The following is a 19,181-nucleotide window of genomic DNA, read 5'->3' on the forward strand; positions in this document are numbered from 1 at the left end:
TGTACAAAAATATCATTTACAGTCACTAAGAGGGGAGAGATTCCTGAATACAAAAAAGATATCATGGGAGACGTAAAAATAGTAGAAATCATCCCCAAAAATGAGAGAAGAAGGGGATCTATCTTAATGTGCTCACGGGACTTCAGTTAATGCCGTGTTGATAATTCACAGGTGCAAAATTTGTTCACATTTGCTTGGAAAAGTGGCTACTAACAGGCAAAACAGGTAGAACGATAACTTGAGGGTCTACCTACATGATGGAATTGCCAATAGCGACAATGAAACCTGCAAAGATCAATTGGTACAGACAATAATTGCATGGCGACTGCATGAAAACACAAGCGTGACAATCCGCTCTGTGGCTGTATTATAAACATGGAACTCCAGCAGAGTGTGGTACACATGGCATGTTGAGGGTTAAGGAGGTACTGGAGAGAGGGCCAAGGGGAGAGTACAGGGAAGGGAGAGGACAAGCCTATTAAAGGCACATGGACCCGGTGGTTTAGTCGAATGCGTACGCGGGCGCACGGCACGCAAGCTTCATACAGAGACCTACAGTATGCTATCATCTCCTCTTTATTAATTAGCGCTTACGCTATGACCCATTTCCATGAGTCCAAAGAAGTCCGATCCACTGTAGTCAGTGGTCCGATCACAGTTCGGCTCATGATCCGGCTGAGGGGGATGACAGCTTTAGCAAAATTCTTTTGTGATGTCATAAAGAAGCACATAAGCACGCACCCTGGCATCACTACAGACTGCGTGATGCGCAGAGAAGACAACGAAGGCAACGTTACCTAGCAACACCTACGCGCTTTACTCTTGATGACAGCTCAACTTCTGCAATCTTCGTATCAATGCCAAAGGTGATCGGCACTATCATCCAACAGCGCCCCCTACAACTACCGGGTCTATGTGCCTTTAAAAGCAAAGATACCCTAAGCCAAGGATCAGTGAATCTCCATCACATCTGGTACATGTTCTCTCCGCAGCTCACTGTCCCCGTTCGTCGTCGTCGTTGTCGTCGTCGTCGTTGTCGTCGTCGCCAGCTTGCTCTTCTTGCTCGCCACCTGCCCGTTCGAAGCATCGTCCACTCCGTTGTGGTATCCGTTGCCATTGACAGCGACAGCCCTCGTCCGCAGGGACGCCAGCTCGGGTATCGTGTGCGGAGCGCTCAGCTTGTGTTCGAGCAGCATGTTGTTCTGTGGCGGCAGCCCGATGCACGCTCTGAGGGAACGAGCACAAGAAAATTGAGAAGTGAAAGCCCCACAAGAATGGAAACAGAGATATATACAACAGAACCTTGTTACATTCAGTAATCTCCCTTTACTGACATTTACTTTCAAGATCTTTATGCCGACTGGAAAGTGAAGCAGAGTGAAGCTCACCGCACATTACATAATCCTGTGGGCGCTATCAGTGCCGTATATAAAGAGAGTCCGGCCAACTCGAAAATTGGACGCATAAACTGTGGAGGCAAGCCATGTCATTCATCCAGTCTCACCACTCGACACCAAACACTATGCGATCAGACTACACAGGGTATGCTAACGACTGCTCTGGCATCACTAAATTTACTGTAGGGTACATAGCTGAAAGTCTACGATTGGTCGCAGAGACTCCAACCCCAAGCACCTTCTGATCTGGAGATTCTCCCGCCCGAAACCCCTAGCAAACGGGAGACTCCAAGTTGATGTGTGAGAAGCGCGAAGTTCCTAGGATTCTAGATGTTCTCTGGTGCTATCTATGGCTTTTTTTTTCAACATACGATAGAAATAATTAAGAAATCCTTTCCACCGGGAGACAGAGCCAGGGCGGGAGAAATCAAATCTCAAACGGGAGAACGGGAGATTGTGCAAAAATGGGCTTTCGGCGGGAGATCTCCCGTCGAAAACGGGAGAGTTGGGGTCTCTGTGGTCGTGGAAATATAACATGTCAAATCTCTGAACTGGCATTGCAACCCAGTCACACGACTGGAAGTGGACAAGGCTGGAGATGTCACTCTTCAGTTTGCTAGCTCACATGCCTAGTGAATCATGGCAACGTCATGTAATGTGTGGTGTGCTAAAGGGTTAACCCATTAAGGACGTACTGATTATGCTACAACACACATTTCCAATAAGACACTTGCCCGATCTTACTGGGGACTCGTCCTCAACAGGTTAATATTGATAGGGACAAGGTTTGCTTACCCTGAAGAGTCCACCCTAGATGTATCATTACCTCCGTCAAGGTGGTTACGTTTTGTTGGCAGTGGTTACTTTGTTTGTTTGTCTCAAACTAACTCAAAAGTTGAGAACAGATTTGGATGAAACTTACATGTAAGTTTATAACGACACAAGGAACACATGATTAAATTTTGGTACAGGGGAAACTCGGTATAACGAACACTGCTATAACGAGATATCGGTTATTACGAGGTAATTTTCCCGGTCCCAAATTTCCTTCCACACAAGTCTATGTAAAATGCTACTCTTATAGCGAGATTGGCTATAACGAAATAACTGCTATAACGAGATAAATTTTGTGATTTCCAAACAAAGAAAAACATAGCCAATCAGACCTGATATAGCGAGGTACAGCAAAATGTCTTTGGGTAAAGCTTTACTTCGCCTGTGCTATCATGTTCCGAGATTGTAAAGCTCGATGCGCCAAAAACTGTCTTGTACACACATTATTTTCTTCAGTTCACTCTACAGCTAGGACCGCATGTTGTACGTGTATGTGTGTGTGTGTGGGCGCACTGATACATGCAGAAAATGTGGTGGGACGGCCGTATACATGACATCATCATGACGTTTAGCAAGTGTGAGGCAATCTGATGCTGTGATTGGCTTTCTACGTAGGGAATTCCCCATCTTCACACACACACAGTCATAATGTACATACAGAATGTGTCACTCACACACACAGCATTGTGCAGACCATATTCAAGCTTTCCACACACAATACACACCCATATCGTAACCACACACCAATCCACAGACTATCTTCACACAATCACAAGCTATATAGATTTACAAATTCAAACATCTACAATTGATAAGAAAAACATTCTTGATGTCGGATTTCACTGGCGAAAAAAACATCTTCTTACCCATAAAGGTGACTTATTACCTCACACACATTACCAAGTTATCAGTATTGATTGAAATATGATGGGTAGTCCCACATGTGCAAATTAATGTCTTTATGTTATGCTTTCTTTTATGCCTACTGATATAACGGGATATCGGCTATAACGAGGAAAACGACTCGGTCCCGACCATCTCGTTATATCAAGTTTCCACTGTAGTGACCTGGGGAAATTTTACGAGTTTTTGAAGGATCTTCTTCTCTTTTGGCAAAAAGCATCAATGAACTTGTGAGTTCAAGCTGTGTGTCTTTGAGGTTTGCAAAGTGCACTAAAGCGTGTGCTCTGCTCGAGGAGCCGCGCAGCAGGTAGCTGATGAGGTAAACACAAAATGTCTTTATCATTGGGAAATTGGGCCATTTTCAGCATGCGTGCATGGGTAGAAATGAGCTGCTTGGCAGAGGTCTGCGCTCTCTAAGTGCTTTTACAGATATTCTACTTTATAAACATTCCATTTATTTCACATCCATCCTCACTTTACCAACTTTTATATGGATAGAAAAAAAAACTAGAAATGTCGCTACAGCGACTGGTTATACCCCCACCAAACAACATTTTATAAGCTTTGGTCAAAACAACATTTCATAAGCTTTGGTCAAAAAACTGAGGAAGTAGTTAAATCCGCAAGATCTTTCCTTGATCTTCTGCCATTGATATGCCATTACCATGGCAACGTACTTTCAGGTACTGTCGAAAAATGCGTCTTGCACATCTACAACCAAAGGCACACATCTGTACCAAGTTTCATGGAAATTGGGCAAAAACTGAGGAAGTAGTTTGCAACACAAAATTTTCCATCATTTTGGCTCATAATATGTGAGTTGTTACCATGGCAACATACTTTTTGTCACTGTCAAGAAATGTGTCATGCTGACCTATATCCTAAGACAAACATTCAATATGAATTCCATGAGAATTGGAAGAACACTGATGAAGCAGTTTTGCCATGAAGCATTTTGCCCTATATTTTACCAATAACATGCCGTTACCATGGCAACGCACTTTTTGCCACTGCGGAAATATGTGTCTTGCATATTAACATATTCAGATGAACATCTGTACCTAATTTCATAAAAATTGATCAAAAACTGTGGGAGGAGTTCGCGACGCAAGATTTGTACCCATTTTTGCCCATAATATGCCGTTACCATGGCAACGTACTTTTGGGTACTGTCAAAAAATATGTCTTGCACATCTACCACCCAAGGCACACATCTGTGCCAAGTTTTATGGGAATCGGTTGAAAACTGAGGAAGTAGTTCGCGACGCAAGATTTGCAACGGACCGACCGCCCGACCGCCCGACCGACCGCCCGACCGACCGCCCGACCGCCCGACCGACCGTCCGCTGATTCCTATATACCCCCTTCAAACTTCGTTTGGCGGGGGTATAATAAAGCTTAAACAGCTACTGCACTTCAGTATCTTACCTGAAGATGTTTTCGATGCAAGCTCTTTGTTTGAAGAGGGCGTTGATGACTGGTGTACCTTGAGGTACCAGTGGTGCTTTACACAGGTAGCTCAGGATGGACAAAACACTATTGAACTTTTGGTATTCTGGGTGACTCTCTGGACAGGAAAGAAAATGAAAAAAAGAAAGAAATAAAACCCACACCACATTTAATATCAACCCTTACTTAGACTAAATACCTGGCAAATGGGCCATTTAATCAAACATTTGAATATCTCAATCACAATAAAGAACGATATGACTATGTGTATTTTTATGTGCAATGAAAACCTTAATCTGCACTCACAGGGTGCATTCAAACGCTTTCCTAAAGCACACTGTACCGTATCAAACCTCCACCAGAGGAGTGCTTGAATGTTCCTGAAGTGTGCCATACCATTCTATACCAAGTAAAAAGTGGACCACTTCTCGCTGTGCTCCAAAAATATATCGAAACTGTACCAGAAAGTGACATGAGAATGATGCGCGTAAAGCACTCTACATTATAATAAAGCGCACCTGTCTGTAGTGCAGGAAGTCTAGCCAGGCACTTGACCCTGTTACTACAAAAAGTGTGACCACTCTGACTCAAGTCCCAAAGTAACTCAGGCAGTACGCTATCTCCACGGTTCTAAGACATATGCTCCTGCAACAACTGCTCCCATGAAATATCTCCACGCTAAGCCAAACATAAATTCTACCAACAAGCACAACCCGCAACCCTAATCCTAACATCAATCTTAACCTAAAACCCTATCACAACCCTAACCCTAACTCCAAGTCCTTGGAGAAAATGACCGGTCCCACGGGAGTAATCGTCGGAAGAGCAAGTCATTATATCCAGAGTTGAATGCTTCCAATCTGAGATGGTGCATGTATGGTATGGTGCACATTACACTGAATCAATTTGGTTCACTTTTGAGCGATCAAACAAAGCCATAATCTGACTGGTGTATGTGCACCACTCTGCAGTGTAACGGATCTTTAGTGCCTGAAAGGATACACTATAAATAGAAGAAGAAACAAAGAAGAAGAAGAGGAGGAGGAAGAAAAAGGAAGAAGAAGAAAAAAAGGAAGAAGAAGAAAAGGAAGAAGAAGAAGAAGAGGAGGAGGAGGAGGAGGAAGAAAGGAAGAAGAAGAAAAAAGGAAGAAGAAAAAAGGAAGAAGAAAAGGAAGAAGAAGAGGAAGAAAAGGAAGAAAAGGAAGAAGAAGAAGGAGGAGAAAGAAAAGGAAGAAGAAACAAGAGACCCGCGGGTCTAGCGCTCACCTGAGTATCGCAAGTTCACCTTTCACGCAGTCACTAATCTAAATCATTCACAGCTCTACTACAATTTGACCAGGCATTCTCAAGTAGAAGATGAAAATGTACAATAAGGGCCCAAGTTTTTTAAGATTCCTTAATTTGGGGAGATTGGGGCCCCCTGGGGCCCTCTGGGTGGGGCATCGTGCCCATTTTCATAAATTGAGATCCTGAGCCCCTAGGGATGCTACCTGCCAAGTCTGACGAAAATACATCATGAGGTTTTCAGGAAGAAGATGAAAATGTACAATTCAGGCCCCCATTTTGACCTTCCCAACCAACCCCCCCCCCCCCCCCCCCCCCACTGCCCCCAAGAGGGGCACCCCTGGATCTCCTATGAACAAACTTGAAACTACAGTCATTAATGTACTCACTCATAGTATTATCTTAGCTCTATAACTTCTGATTCTAGAGAAGATTTTTAAAGATTCCTTCATTTTGAAGGTTTGGGCCCCCCTTGGGGCCCCCTGGGTGGGGCATGGTGCCCATTTGAACAAATTGAGATCCTAACCCCCTAGGGATGCTACCTGCCAAGTTTGGTGAAAATGGGTCATGGGGTTCTCAAGAAGAAGATAAAAATGTACAATTTAGGCCCTATTAGGACCCCACCTCACCCCCTCCCCTGGGTCCCAAGGGAGGCACCCCTGATTCTGCCATGAACAAACTTGAAACTGCAGTCATCAATGTACAAACTCATAGTATTAACTTAGCTCTATCACTTCTGGTTCTAGAGAAGAAAATTTTGACAGATTCCTTAATTTTGGGGCGTTTGGGCCCCCTGGGGGCCCCCTGGGTGGGGCATGGTGCCCATTTTAACAAATTGAGTTCCTAACCCCCTAGGGATGCTACCTGCCAAGTTTGGTGAAAATGGGTCATGGGATTCTCAAGAAGAAGATGAAAATGTACAATTTAGGCCCCTTTAGAACCCCTCCCCACCGCCCTCCCCTGGGTCCCAAGGGGGGCACCCCTGATTCTGCCATGAACAAACTTGAAACTACAATCATCAATGTACTAACCCATAGTACTAACTTAGCTCTATCACTTCTGGTTCTAGAGAAGAAGATTTTGACAGATTCCTTAATTTTGGGGGGTTTGGGCCCCCCTGGGGGCCCCCTGGGTGGGGCATGGTGCCCATTTTAACAAATTGAGTTCCTAACCCCCTAGGGATGCTACCTGCCAAGTTTGATGAAAATCAGTCTTGGGGTTTTCAAGAAGAAGATGAAAATGTAAAAAGTTTACGCACGACGCACGACGGACGACGGACGACGGACGACGGACGACGCACGACGCACGACGCACGACGGACGCCGGACGAAGGGCGATCGCAATAGCTCACTTGAGCCTTTGGCTCAGGTGAGCTAAAAAGGAAGAAGAAGAGGAAGAAGAAAAAAGGAAGAAGAAGAAGAAGAAAAGGAAGAAAGGAAGAAGAAGAAGAGGAGGATAAAGAAAAGGAAGAATAAAAGGAAGAAGAAGAAGGAGGAGAAAGAAAAGGAAGAAGAAGAAAAAAGGAAGAAGAAGAAAAAAGGAAGAAGAAGAAAAAAGGAAGAAGAGGAAGAAAAGGAAGAAGAAGAAGAAGAGGAGGAGGAAGAAAAGGAAGAAAAAAGGAAGAAGAAAAAAGGATGAAGAAAAGGAAGAAGAAGAGGAAGAAAAGGAAGAAAAGGAAGAAGAAGAAGAAGAAGAAGAGGAGGACAAAGAAGAGGAAAGAGTGAATGTGAAACTCACCAGCCTTGAACTCTATCCTCTGACAGAGCTCCGTCAAGATGACGAGGTCTAGAATGATGGGACTGGCCAGCAGGGAATCCTCACAGGTGTTGTGGAGAGAGATGGTGTTCTTGCCGCCCATCATGATCTCTGAAGTGTACTCGTCTAGCGCCCTCTTGCTGTCTGCGACATATGGTACGTACTTGATGACAACGCAGTGGTCGGGCTTTTTCCCGTCGGGATATAGAATGGCATTGGACTCCACCATGTCGTCGACAACGTTTGATTTGGAAATCTGCAGGAAAACCGTAAATCATTGAAGAACATGAATTGTTTAAAGATTGCCTCTTTTCAGAGCTAATAGGCAGTGTTATTGTCTTAGCCATTAAAAAGTAATGCATGTAGTACTGCATGAATGCCAAAGACACTTTATCACTATCAAAGGTAGTTGAATATCAGAAACTGCTAAACTTGCCGAGATATACTCTGATTATGAAACGCAAGAAAATATTTCAAGTACAGCGTGAAAATGTTCGAGAGTAACTGCTAAGACTGTCTGGAGATCGCTGAATGAACACCAATGCACTATGGAATGAATGATAAGAATGTTTGATTCTGACAATATAATTTATGAATATTATAAGTCACAGCATTTTTCATTCCTACAACTTTATATTCATACAACATCTGAGAATCTGGTAGTATCTACAGTGCAAATGACCATACAGCTAAGATCTGTCACACTGCACACTTTGCTTAACACTATCTTCATACATTAATCAAAGGCATAAATTATTACTATTCCTGAACTTTGATTTAGAAAATATCTAATTAGAAATCACAAAGTTGTTGTTGTTATTCCTTTCATTTTCTGCAACAGGCAACCTCATCTGATTGGAGATACAGAGCAGCACATTACCACAAGTTTGGATGAAATTTACAAAACTAGTGCACGTTCTAATTTTCTACTTGCCTTGAAGGTTGGCACGTACCTCTTTTGATCTAAACTGCTTGGGTGCCGACAGGTTCTTGCCATCGTTGTTGCCGAGGTGATTGTAGCTGACGATGGAGACGGGCTTGATGCCGGCATTGACAAGGAAGTCGACCAGGACCGACTTGATCTTGGTCTGGCCCGACTTGAAGTCGTCGCCCCCGATCATGACGCCACGGCTCTCCGCGAGCTCGATCACGCCCGGCACAAAGGTGTTCTGCGGCGAGCCGTTTATGTACGCCACCTGTACACATGGGCAAATGAAATGAAGCAGCACACGTTGTAATAGCAAGGCGCTAAAATTACACTACACGTTCCAACTAAGCCTCACTGTCTGAATGAAAGTGAATGGCCTCAAGCTGGCTTCATATAAAAAGAAAGAAATAAACAAACAAACAATACTCTCATAACGCACTGATTTTGCAAGTCCCAACTCATAATTTATCTTTGTACCCCGATATAGTGAGAAACCAGGGCCCTGTTTTATGACGAGTTACATTTGATTATAATCTGTTGATTTCCATCACAAGTCTATGGCAGATTGGGGTGGTAAGGGAATTTACAATCGATTATATCTTTTGATAAAATGGGGCCCTGATGTAAATAAGTGGTTGCCAAGGGTTTTCAGGTCAGCATTATAATAAGATTTCCTTGAATTTTAACAGCATGACACAATACAGCTAAGAATTTTACTAAAGAGATGTATGACGTGCTGCAATGTTGTATACTGACCACAAAATCACATCAGCATGTTATCAGTACAATGTACATCCACTGCTAAATATCTTCTGTTTTACAATTAAACATTGTACCAGGTCAAGTAACAATAGGATATTTGGTGAGATGTATTACACTTTCAAGCATAGAAATTTGCAGTAGGCACCTAATAACAGGTACAAGTGTAGGTGGCAAAACAAATCTATACATTCAGAACAGTAACAAGAATGATGAGGTTCTTATCTCTTAAAGGTACTGTTTACCATTGGGAGCAGTGATTAAAAAAAAAGATGTTTGATATATCACATTTGATGAACATGTGTAGGTCAGTTGTTTCACAAAACATCCTACCATATAAAAATTTTGCAATGAAGCCCAAAATACAAGGAGATATCACTATTTTTTCTCAATAAACCACAACTGTAGACAGTTAAGTCCAGAAACATTTTTATTATAGCTATTGCTCACATTTTCCTCATTTAACAATACTTAACATTGATTACACTGATTCATATTTTTACATTGGTTGTTTCTATCCCTAACTCACATTTTAGAACTATTTTGAAGCGCTTAAGCTGGGTTTTTGTTTCATCTTCAAATGGTAGATTACACTTTTAAAAACTCACTCCTTCCAGAATAGAAGCCACTGCAAAGAGCGTTGATGGCGAAACCTCAGCAGCGTTCTCCTTGATTGCCCTCAGGAGGTTGCACTCCGTGCCATTCAGCCCCTCGGTCACGTCGCAGAATCGCTCCGTGTTTGCCGTCCACAGGACGATCACCTTGTCCACCCGGGCGCGGAAGTCGCGGATGTCCGCCCGGATCTTCTCAACGAGTTCGGCCTTGGTCCCCGACAGGACGTTGTCTGCGCGGTCAGCCTGATTGGCCGCGATAAAATCTGGGATGTAGATGGAGGGGCGGGGCCGGAGCGTCTCCATGTGGGGGCGGAGCTTCTCCTGAAGGTTCCAGTCTAGTACCTGGGCCCGCTCCATGGCGTCAGCCAGGTTCATGGAAGAAATGTCCCAGCCTGCATTGGGGAAAGGGTGTGAAGAATGCAACCTTAATTCATGGCTATATTCCAAGGCAACATGTTTCTTTGTTGGCTTGTCTTTCTTTCTTTCTTTTTTTCACACTGGGACCTGAAAAACTAATCATACCAATATGCAAGCCTGTTCTGGTTTCATCGACTACTAGTATACAAATAATGACTGCTATGAGGGGCACAGTTAAAATTATGGGCCCAAGGTGATGAGAAAACCGTAACTATTCCCGAAGCGAAGCTGAGGGCATGGTTACGGTTTTCACATCACCGAGGGCCTACATAATTTTAACTGTACCCCGAATATCAAGCAGTCATTATTTGTTTTATATACCGAAAATATAGATTCTGAAATATAGATACCGAAAATATAGATTCTAGTCTCTTTTACAGCACTCGTAATCAATGCTGATCGACAGCGCGGTGGTCGTATCTTTGGTGCGTACAGTGATGTGTGCAGTGTACGTTACATGTACTACAGGGTTAATTGCGATTGTCTCCAAACTAGTCCGCTAGTCTCTTTTACAGCACGCTGATTGAATGCGCGGCGGTCGTATCATTGGTGCGTACATATGAGCGATCTACGTGTACGGGGTCGCGACTCTCTCTAAAACCTGTTTACTAACTGTGCCCGGGCCCCGGTCACAGTAACTCAAAAATAGGGCACAGTTATTTTCATGACTCCCCTTTTAACCAATCAGATGAGAGGATTCTAGAAATGAGGTATATAATAGTCAATAATTTGCGTGTCTTGAGTACTAGGCAGATCTACACACACTGCATTCAAACACAGGAGGTATTACAGTGTGACACTTACACATTGTACTTGTTGTTGTTGTTACTAACCCTCACCAACATCTACCCTCTCAAGATAATCAAGGAAACATCAGGTATCAACTCGTTTGCAGTTGTAACTTTTGATGTTTTCCCCAAACGATTACTGTAAAAATACATGCCAAACATTTGAAATAGTCATAGGCCTTTCATTTCATTAAACTACATTGAAAGCCAGCGTAATAATGTAGTTTCTTGATTCATACTTAAAGGGACTGTACAGTACTGGTTGAGGTGGCGATTCATGTTTTGAACATTCCTAAGTGAGATAATGAGAAATCTCATATGAAATATGAAAAAGCATGTAATTTTAAGAAGGACTCAACATTTATTTGATGAAAATTGATTTTCAAATGGCTGAGATATATCCAAAAAAGTGATGATACTAAAAGGCGACATGCCACTTTTATTAGGATCTCTTTGTTTCACCTTGTTTTTTGGATATCTCAGCCATTTCAAAACCGATTCTCATCAAATAAACTTTTGATACCCCTTAGAATTGTATGCTCTTTGACATCTCATAGAGTGGTTTCTGAATATCTTGTAAAATGTTAAAGGCTAAATTTTCACTTCGACCAGAACTGTACACACCCTTTAAATTGAATGACAGTACTGAAATCATTCGAGACATCGTCCCTCACCATCAAATACGATGTCATTGGGGTCAACCATCGGCAGTACGTCCTTCAGAGGGATGTTGAAATCTCCTTGAGGTCCAGAGCCCAGATTGACGGTAGACGCCTGAGTGACTGATCCGAAGTAGTCTGCATGCTGTGTTTTAACAAAAGAAGCGATGGATACACAATACATCCGTCAAAACATGTTCCTTGCTAAAACATACACAGGTCCAAAAATATGATTTGTGTGTGTGTGTGTGTCAAATTATTTAACATTGCAACTGATCGATCAGTTGCATTTTGACATAAATTTGATGGTCGATCACCAATTTGACTAAATATGCAATGCCTCCTGCTGGGAGGGATCACAACAATCACTGGCTAGCAGGCAGAAGTTCTCCTACGGTATATATATATATATAGCAGTAAAAAAAAAAATAACTAAAAGGGTTACAGTCACTCACAAAATCAGTTTAAAGAGGTTTTCTGGGGCATGTAAATAGATTCTTGCTATTTTTGCGATCTGAGATCAACTTTGTCTACCAGTAATCAAAAATGTGTGTACACATGTATAACAACAAAGTAGGAATCAATAAATCAACTCTATCCACGTATCATATCATATCATATCATATCATGGCATATCATATCATATCATATCATATCATATCATATCATATCATGTCATATCATATATCATATCATATCATATCATATCATGGCATATCATATCATATCATATCATATCATATCATGTCATATCATATATCATATCATATCATATATCATATCATATCATATCATGTCATATCATATATCATATCATATCATATCATATATCATATCATATCATATCATATCAAATCATCAAATCAAATCAAATGAACCAGTATACATGTGTGAATGCTTCTATTCTTCTTCTGTTAAACATATTTGTTAGTGGGAGAAGAAAAGTCTTGCTTCATGAGAGATGTCACGCTCGATACAGCAACGCATACAAGTCTCAAGGTAAAGGTGGGTTGAAGTGCATTGTAGAGCACCGACCTTAAAGGCATAATTTACCATTTGCAGATGAAACAAAAACCCAGCATTAGTGGTTTAAATGTGAGTTAGGGGTGGAAACAACCACTTTAAAAATTTGAATATGTCACCGTCTAAATAAATCGATGTTCAGTAAATTGTTAACCAGTTATACACAAAATGTGAACAATAGTTATAATAAGAACACTTCCAGATTACACCATTTTTACAGTTATGGTTTATTGAGAAAAATACTGATTATATCTCCTTATATTTTAGGCTTTATTGCAAAAATTTTGTATGGTAAGATGTTTTGTGATACAACAGACCTACAGTTGTACACATATTCATCAAATGTGATATCTTGCACATTTTCAAAATCACTGTTCCCAAAGGTAAAACTGAACCTAGAGTGAAGATTTGGAAACTGTCTTTTGAAGAGAAATGTAAATGCTTTGTACAGGTGTATCACACAACCAGATATCAGACACCAGAAAGACAACTGACAATCATCCACTCGTGTGGAAGTCAAGCTGAAACTCTTCTAGACATATATTTCAAGCAGCCTCTTGGACCCCGTTTATAGTGCGGGGCTGGGCCGAGCCGCGGCCGAGCCCAGCCTCAATTGCGGGGCCGAGCCCCGCAATTTTGTCCGTTTATACTGCCGGGCTTGGCCGCGCTTTTAATTCAAACCTTTCAATATTTTGTCGTAGTGGCGCTCTGCTTGTAAACAAACGTAATTTGGTATAGTCTCGATTTTCAGACCCTTTGCCAACTGGATTCCGTGGCGACGAAGTCGCCGTTCGGGCAAAGGCCTTTGCAGGACAAAACCACCTTAAACTATACTAGTTTTTGACGTTGAGGTGGTTAATATCCTGAATAGTGAAATAGTACAGGCAGAGGGTTTGGAAACCAGACTAAAATTGGCCGCGCATTTGGCCCAGTTTACGTTTACACTGAGAAAAGGCCGGGCTCGGCCGCGGCTCGGCCGTGGCCGAGACCACCTCCAGAGCGTGTCCAAATGCGCAGCCAATTTTGGCCTCGCATGTGGCCTTTTGCGCGTTTACACTGAAATGAAGGCGGGCTCGGCCGCGGCCGAGGCTCGCACTGTAAACGGGGTCTTGGTGAGTTACAGTCTGGTAGATACACTGTATGTCAATCTAATGTGAAAAACAAACTGAAGGCCGCCTGCAATACAGCCTAAACATTTTATGACATTATCCCAACTTTGATCACACACTCCTTATTCACGCATGATGGAGAGGGAAAAATAGGAAGCAATGTCTACGTTGCAAGAATGACGCATTTCAGACGAGACAATAGACCGCACCTGGTTCCCTATACATAAAAATGTATTATGATTCCATTCCAGATTTCCCATATTATTAAAGTACATACTAAATGCAGTTTCTTGCAATGCAGAATGTTGGAAATGCTAAAAATTTACCCTGTTATTGTAATTGTCAAACACATTCAGTACATTGGGATTGAAGGAATTTAGAAAGTATCTGCATGACAAATCTTTGTTTAATTGGATTTATATGTTTTTTAATTTTTCATGGCTTTGATTTGCATGAGGCAAATTTCAGTACAATGTACCTACAAATAACTAAAACAACTGGCTACAAGAGACTACTCTCCACACTGTGTCTATGTCTATAAACATTTTATTGTGCACTAACACACAATTGCAAGGGCACACCCAACAGGGGTGGTAACAGGGTACTCATACAGTTGTACACAATGGCATCAACAACAACAACAAAAGACACCAAAGCTACACGCTATCGCTAAAAGTTTAAAACACACACACACACAGATAGAATGCCCTCAGTCCTTCAACGATTCTGCTTTAATTGAATCTGTACCGGTACATACTCGCATGCCTTCTTTGGTGCGCCAGGACATTTTGTGCTTGTTCGCCAGAACGGCCGCTGTGACGGTCGACCCGTTGTTACCACCCCAGCCAACTAGCATGACGCCGAGGCGGGGGACGCGTCGATCCGTGCGAAAGTTCATCTCGACATCCACTGGTGTGACCTGGGATTAAAAGGAAAAAAAAGAGTTGTAAATACATGTAATAACAGACTTCAAATGATCACTGTAATGTGTGCTGCTGTTGCTGTTGTTTTTGCTTTTCAAGAAAATAATCAGAGGTGCACTCTCAAATGCTATTAACGGAACATTCCAGACAATTTTCATAATTTCACATCATGTAGTACATAAATCGACAACTCCATGTATAGATTTATGGAATTTATTGCGGTTTTTGAGCAGAGAAATAATACTTTGAAAAACCTTAAACAAATTACACTGAACAAGGATGATGACATAGCAGGTTCACATACAATCGTATTTCAGAAATGTAGCAGTGTAATTTCATCACAATACCGCTTGCTTGCGAGTTCACCTGTCTATGCATGCCTTCTTCTTTTGTTCTGCTTCCATGAGCCCCAACTCATGCATTCTTATGGTGACTCTGCCATGTCATCATCCTCCTTCTAATTGCAATTTGTTGTAAATTTATTTATTTATCAATTATCACAAATTCTGAAACTCTGTCCTCAGTAGACCTAATTTATAGTTGTTCAAATGTAAAAAAAAAAATGAAAAATCATCCGGAGGTATCCTCTAAGTCTTCTTATAGCACACTGTGTCAGACTATTTCACTTTTGAGATACAATGTACATAGGTTTGTACTCTTCAAAATGATGACTACTTGTGAAGTTTTTCACAAGTAATCTATGACAGCTTATCTTTCTCACCTTGTGATAGTAGGAAAAAAAAAAAACTTTAACCAAAAAAAAAAAAAAAAAAAACTTTGTCTGTCCTGGCATTTGTTTTCATGGCATTTGTTTTTTTTTTTATTATGCCAACATACATTTTGTAATCTGCACTAATGATATCGCTTCCATTATCCTTGATAACTTGTTCACATATCAAACCTGAAACAGTTGATATCAAATATAAAACAAAGGAGCAATTTTGACAACTGTGGGCTTCCCATACCTTACACTGTAAATATCTGTGATTGATCTTACAATACTACACGTACCATGTTAATAATCTACATTGTACATGGTCTCATTCCTATTAAAGAAGAAGAAGAAAAAAATGTTCAAAACACAAACAAATGATACCAAAATGCAAGGTTACTTTCACCGGTAATGACGGAAATAACAAAATATCACAGCATTTGTGTGAAAACAGATTTCATAGGGGGGTCTATACTCTCTAGGGGTAGCCTACAATAAATTCATAATTACCTGTTCCTTTTAAAATACTTTTAATTTATAAATACATCCTTTACAGTCTTCATTGTATATAATTTGTCATAAAAATGGTGCTATGTGTATTGTTGACTGTGAAATGTTTCACATACAGGCAGACATCATGCAAGAGCACACAATAGCGAAAAGTTGGCTGTGTGCAGTGTGACAAACTTATCTGAATCCTGTTGACTACTAATTTTGAACACTGCTTTCATAAAGATTTGTCAAAATTCAATACGAAAAGAAATAGTACAATTTTACAAGCACAACATTGTAGGCCTACTCAGTAAAAATTTGTTAACTCGACTGGATGAACACTTCAATGTTATGACATTTCAAAGCTTCCAATAATTTTTGCAAGTCAATTCTCTAACATTTGATGCAAAAATACATTGTACCTGTATAATGAATGTGCTGATGTCTTTACCTCACCACTTTCCACTTATGGTTAAAACATAAAAATTGAAAAATGAGAATATCCATGATGTTCTTATTCCTGGCTGAATAAACCTACAAAAACAATGATCAGTCTTACAGGCCCATAGATCTATCATAGGATTTGGGACTGGAGCATAGCTTCATTTTGAAAAAAAAAAAGAGAGCAAAATCAAACCAACAAACAAAAACTAGAAATTTCAAACTTTTTAATGCCAATGCAGCAGTTTAAAATCTGCAGTTCCAATAATTAGGCCTACATGTACATGTATGCTAGATATATTATAATTATGGAAAGTAGTGAGGCAAAAATCAAGCCTTTGACTAACTGGGCATAATAATCATCTATGATTACCAGAATTACCTATAGGTAATTCTGGTAATAATATTCATATCAATTGCACGTTCAAGAACTATTTTGAAAAAAAAAAAAAGAAATGTTAAAATCTGTTTTCGTCTAACCTACTCTCATTGAATTTCCACAAGGGCACGTACATAAAATGCATAGAATGTAACATGTACTCAGAGCTACCAAGTCTCATGCATTGTGAGTGAGACTCAAGCATTAAGGTCTGTCTCACGATCTCACGCATGACACCCATTTTTCTCACGAATTGGGAGCATAGCTTATAATACAGGATTAAAGTGAGAGCTAGGTGTTCGCGCTTCGCGCACATCAACTTTGAGTCTCCCGTTTGCTCGGGGTTTCAGTCGGGAGAATCTCCAGATCAGAAGGTACTTTGGGTTGGAGTCTCTGCAAAAGGCATACACTGTATTTCCCTTTTGTCTTTCAAAATAAGTAAAAAACAGTCACTTAAATTTAAAAGTATGCACCAGCTTGCACCATTAAGAGCTAAAAATTGACAAAGTTCCCAACCATGGGAGGGCAGACAACCCCCTCCCACACCCTCCCTTCGCTCAGTTGCTTTGCTCCCTCGCTCACACACATGTGCCCGCGCCGAGATGCTGAGTAATGAAAATCTCACTCGTAATTTTTTTTTTTTTTTTTTTTTAACTTGGCATCTATGCGTACTGCACTTGACAGCTTGAATTCTTTTTTCCCTCTAAAGTTAGTTTGTTGATAACTTTGACTGGTCCAGAACTTCTCGTAAAACTAACTTTAAGTGACCATATAGTTTTGACTGAGACCTCACTTCAGCAGGTTTCTAACATTTCTTGTTGAGATAATGAGAAACCTCTTATGAAATAGTTTTGTGAGAGAACATGTATTAAAATTCTAAGAAGATTTCCAATGTTTTAATTATTTGATGAAAATTGGTTTTGAAATGGCTGAGATATCCAGTAAAGAGCAATCCCAATAAAAGGTGGGACCTACCTTTATTATGATCACTTTGTTTTACTTTGTTTTTAGATGTCTCGGCCATTCCCAAAATACAATTTTCATCAAACAAACTTTGAATTCCTCTTAGAATGGGGCAATGCTCTGTACTAAATTACTACTATTTGATATTTAGGTTTTACTATTTCATATTGTGGTTTCTTGGTAAATTTTATCTTGCAAAAAAGGAAAAAGCCTAATACTATAAATAGTAATACTAATAGCAGAGTCCACACAATATTCATTACCACTCACTGTCAACTGATACATACAGCGCTTGTCAAGTGATTTGGGCAAGCCCCCCTAGAACTAACTGGTAGTGGTACTCAAAGCCCACCATCTTGAAAATTATAGCAAAAAAAGACCATACAAGAACAATCCTCAATTCGACTGTCGAGCACTTGGCGCCACTGTGAAGAAACTCGGGACTTCCCCCATCCCCATTCACCCACGTGCGACGATATTTGTAACCTACTGTGATTGACAGTATAAACCCTGCCCTATTTTGGGAAGCCATACAACTTCCAAGTTGTCAGTGTGTTTCAGTGGTGCATGTGGCGTGTGTATGCATGTGGATAAAGGTAACCAGACTATGCGATCCTAACTAACGTTAGGCAGTGAAAGAGTAGAGCAAAGCCGTACTCGATACTCGGTCAGGTAAACTCCCGAGGTTTTGTACCCAGCCAGGCCATTTACGAAGGCGAGGCGTGCTCTATAAAGTCGTGTAGTACAGTGTTCCGATAAAGCTACATGACAGCAAACAGTCGGAGTGGAAAATGAAGAAGTAGGCCCTACATACCTTGGCAACATGGCCATTTTGCTCCACTTTTGTCGTCTGGTACACGTAGTTCGATTCGATGTGACTCGGTGTGTATCGTACACGAGGGCTGTCTACCGTGAATGATGCCATGACGGGAAATATTGAAAATTTCACTTCCTCTCAGTCACTGCAAAACGGATGACTACCGTTGGGATGAAAATTGGTAAAAACGATACCTTTCCGCTTGAATTAGTGCAATTTGTGGTATCAGATGTGAACGCTCATCAAGAAGACTCTAGATTTAATAATATGACACGTCACAATTCTGAATTTCTGTCGGTTTGCAATGAGTGAATGACAGCAGAAGCTCGAACGGGTAGAAGTAGAGCTCGAGTTCTCAGTAACGTACGGTAAATCAGCGACGAACAGATGGATTATCGACTGGTCGTTTTTGGTTTTTATGATAAATTAATCAGTATTTCAGAGATAATCACGCCAATTGGTATTCGTTGTACACTGTAGACAGTATTAGCAGTAATACTTCATCATATGATCTAAGCTGGAGAAGATGAGATAC

General features: G+C 40.9%; 1 protein-coding gene across 1 annotated transcript; it reads right to left on the reverse strand.

Annotated features, from left to right (window-relative positions):
- Positions 1–950: 950 nt before the first annotated feature.
- On the reverse strand, positions 951–18,809 carry LOC139745148 (inositol-3-phosphate synthase 1-A-like). Its single transcript, XM_071655563.1, has 8 exons — positions 18,644–18,809; positions 14,677–14,838; positions 11,803–11,932; positions 9,918–10,315; positions 8,576–8,818; positions 7,605–7,878; positions 4,563–4,701; positions 951–1,227 (listed from the first exon to the last, which is right to left on the reverse strand). Exons 1-8 carry the CDS (start codon positions 18,752–18,754, stop codon positions 951–953), a joined length of 1,734 nt encoding a protein of 577 aa, XP_071511664.1. The 5' UTR covers positions 18,755–18,809.
- Between the last annotated feature and the right edge of the window lie 372 nt (positions 18,810–19,181).

Source organism: Diadema antillarum, unplaced genomic scaffold (assembly GCF_040938485.1).
Source record: "Diadema antillarum isolate AM-2024a unplaced genomic scaffold, OU_Dant_1.0 seq00001236_RagTag, whole genome shotgun sequence".
Taxonomy (NCBI): domain Eukaryota; kingdom Metazoa; phylum Echinodermata; class Echinoidea; order Diadematoida; family Diadematidae; genus Diadema; species Diadema antillarum.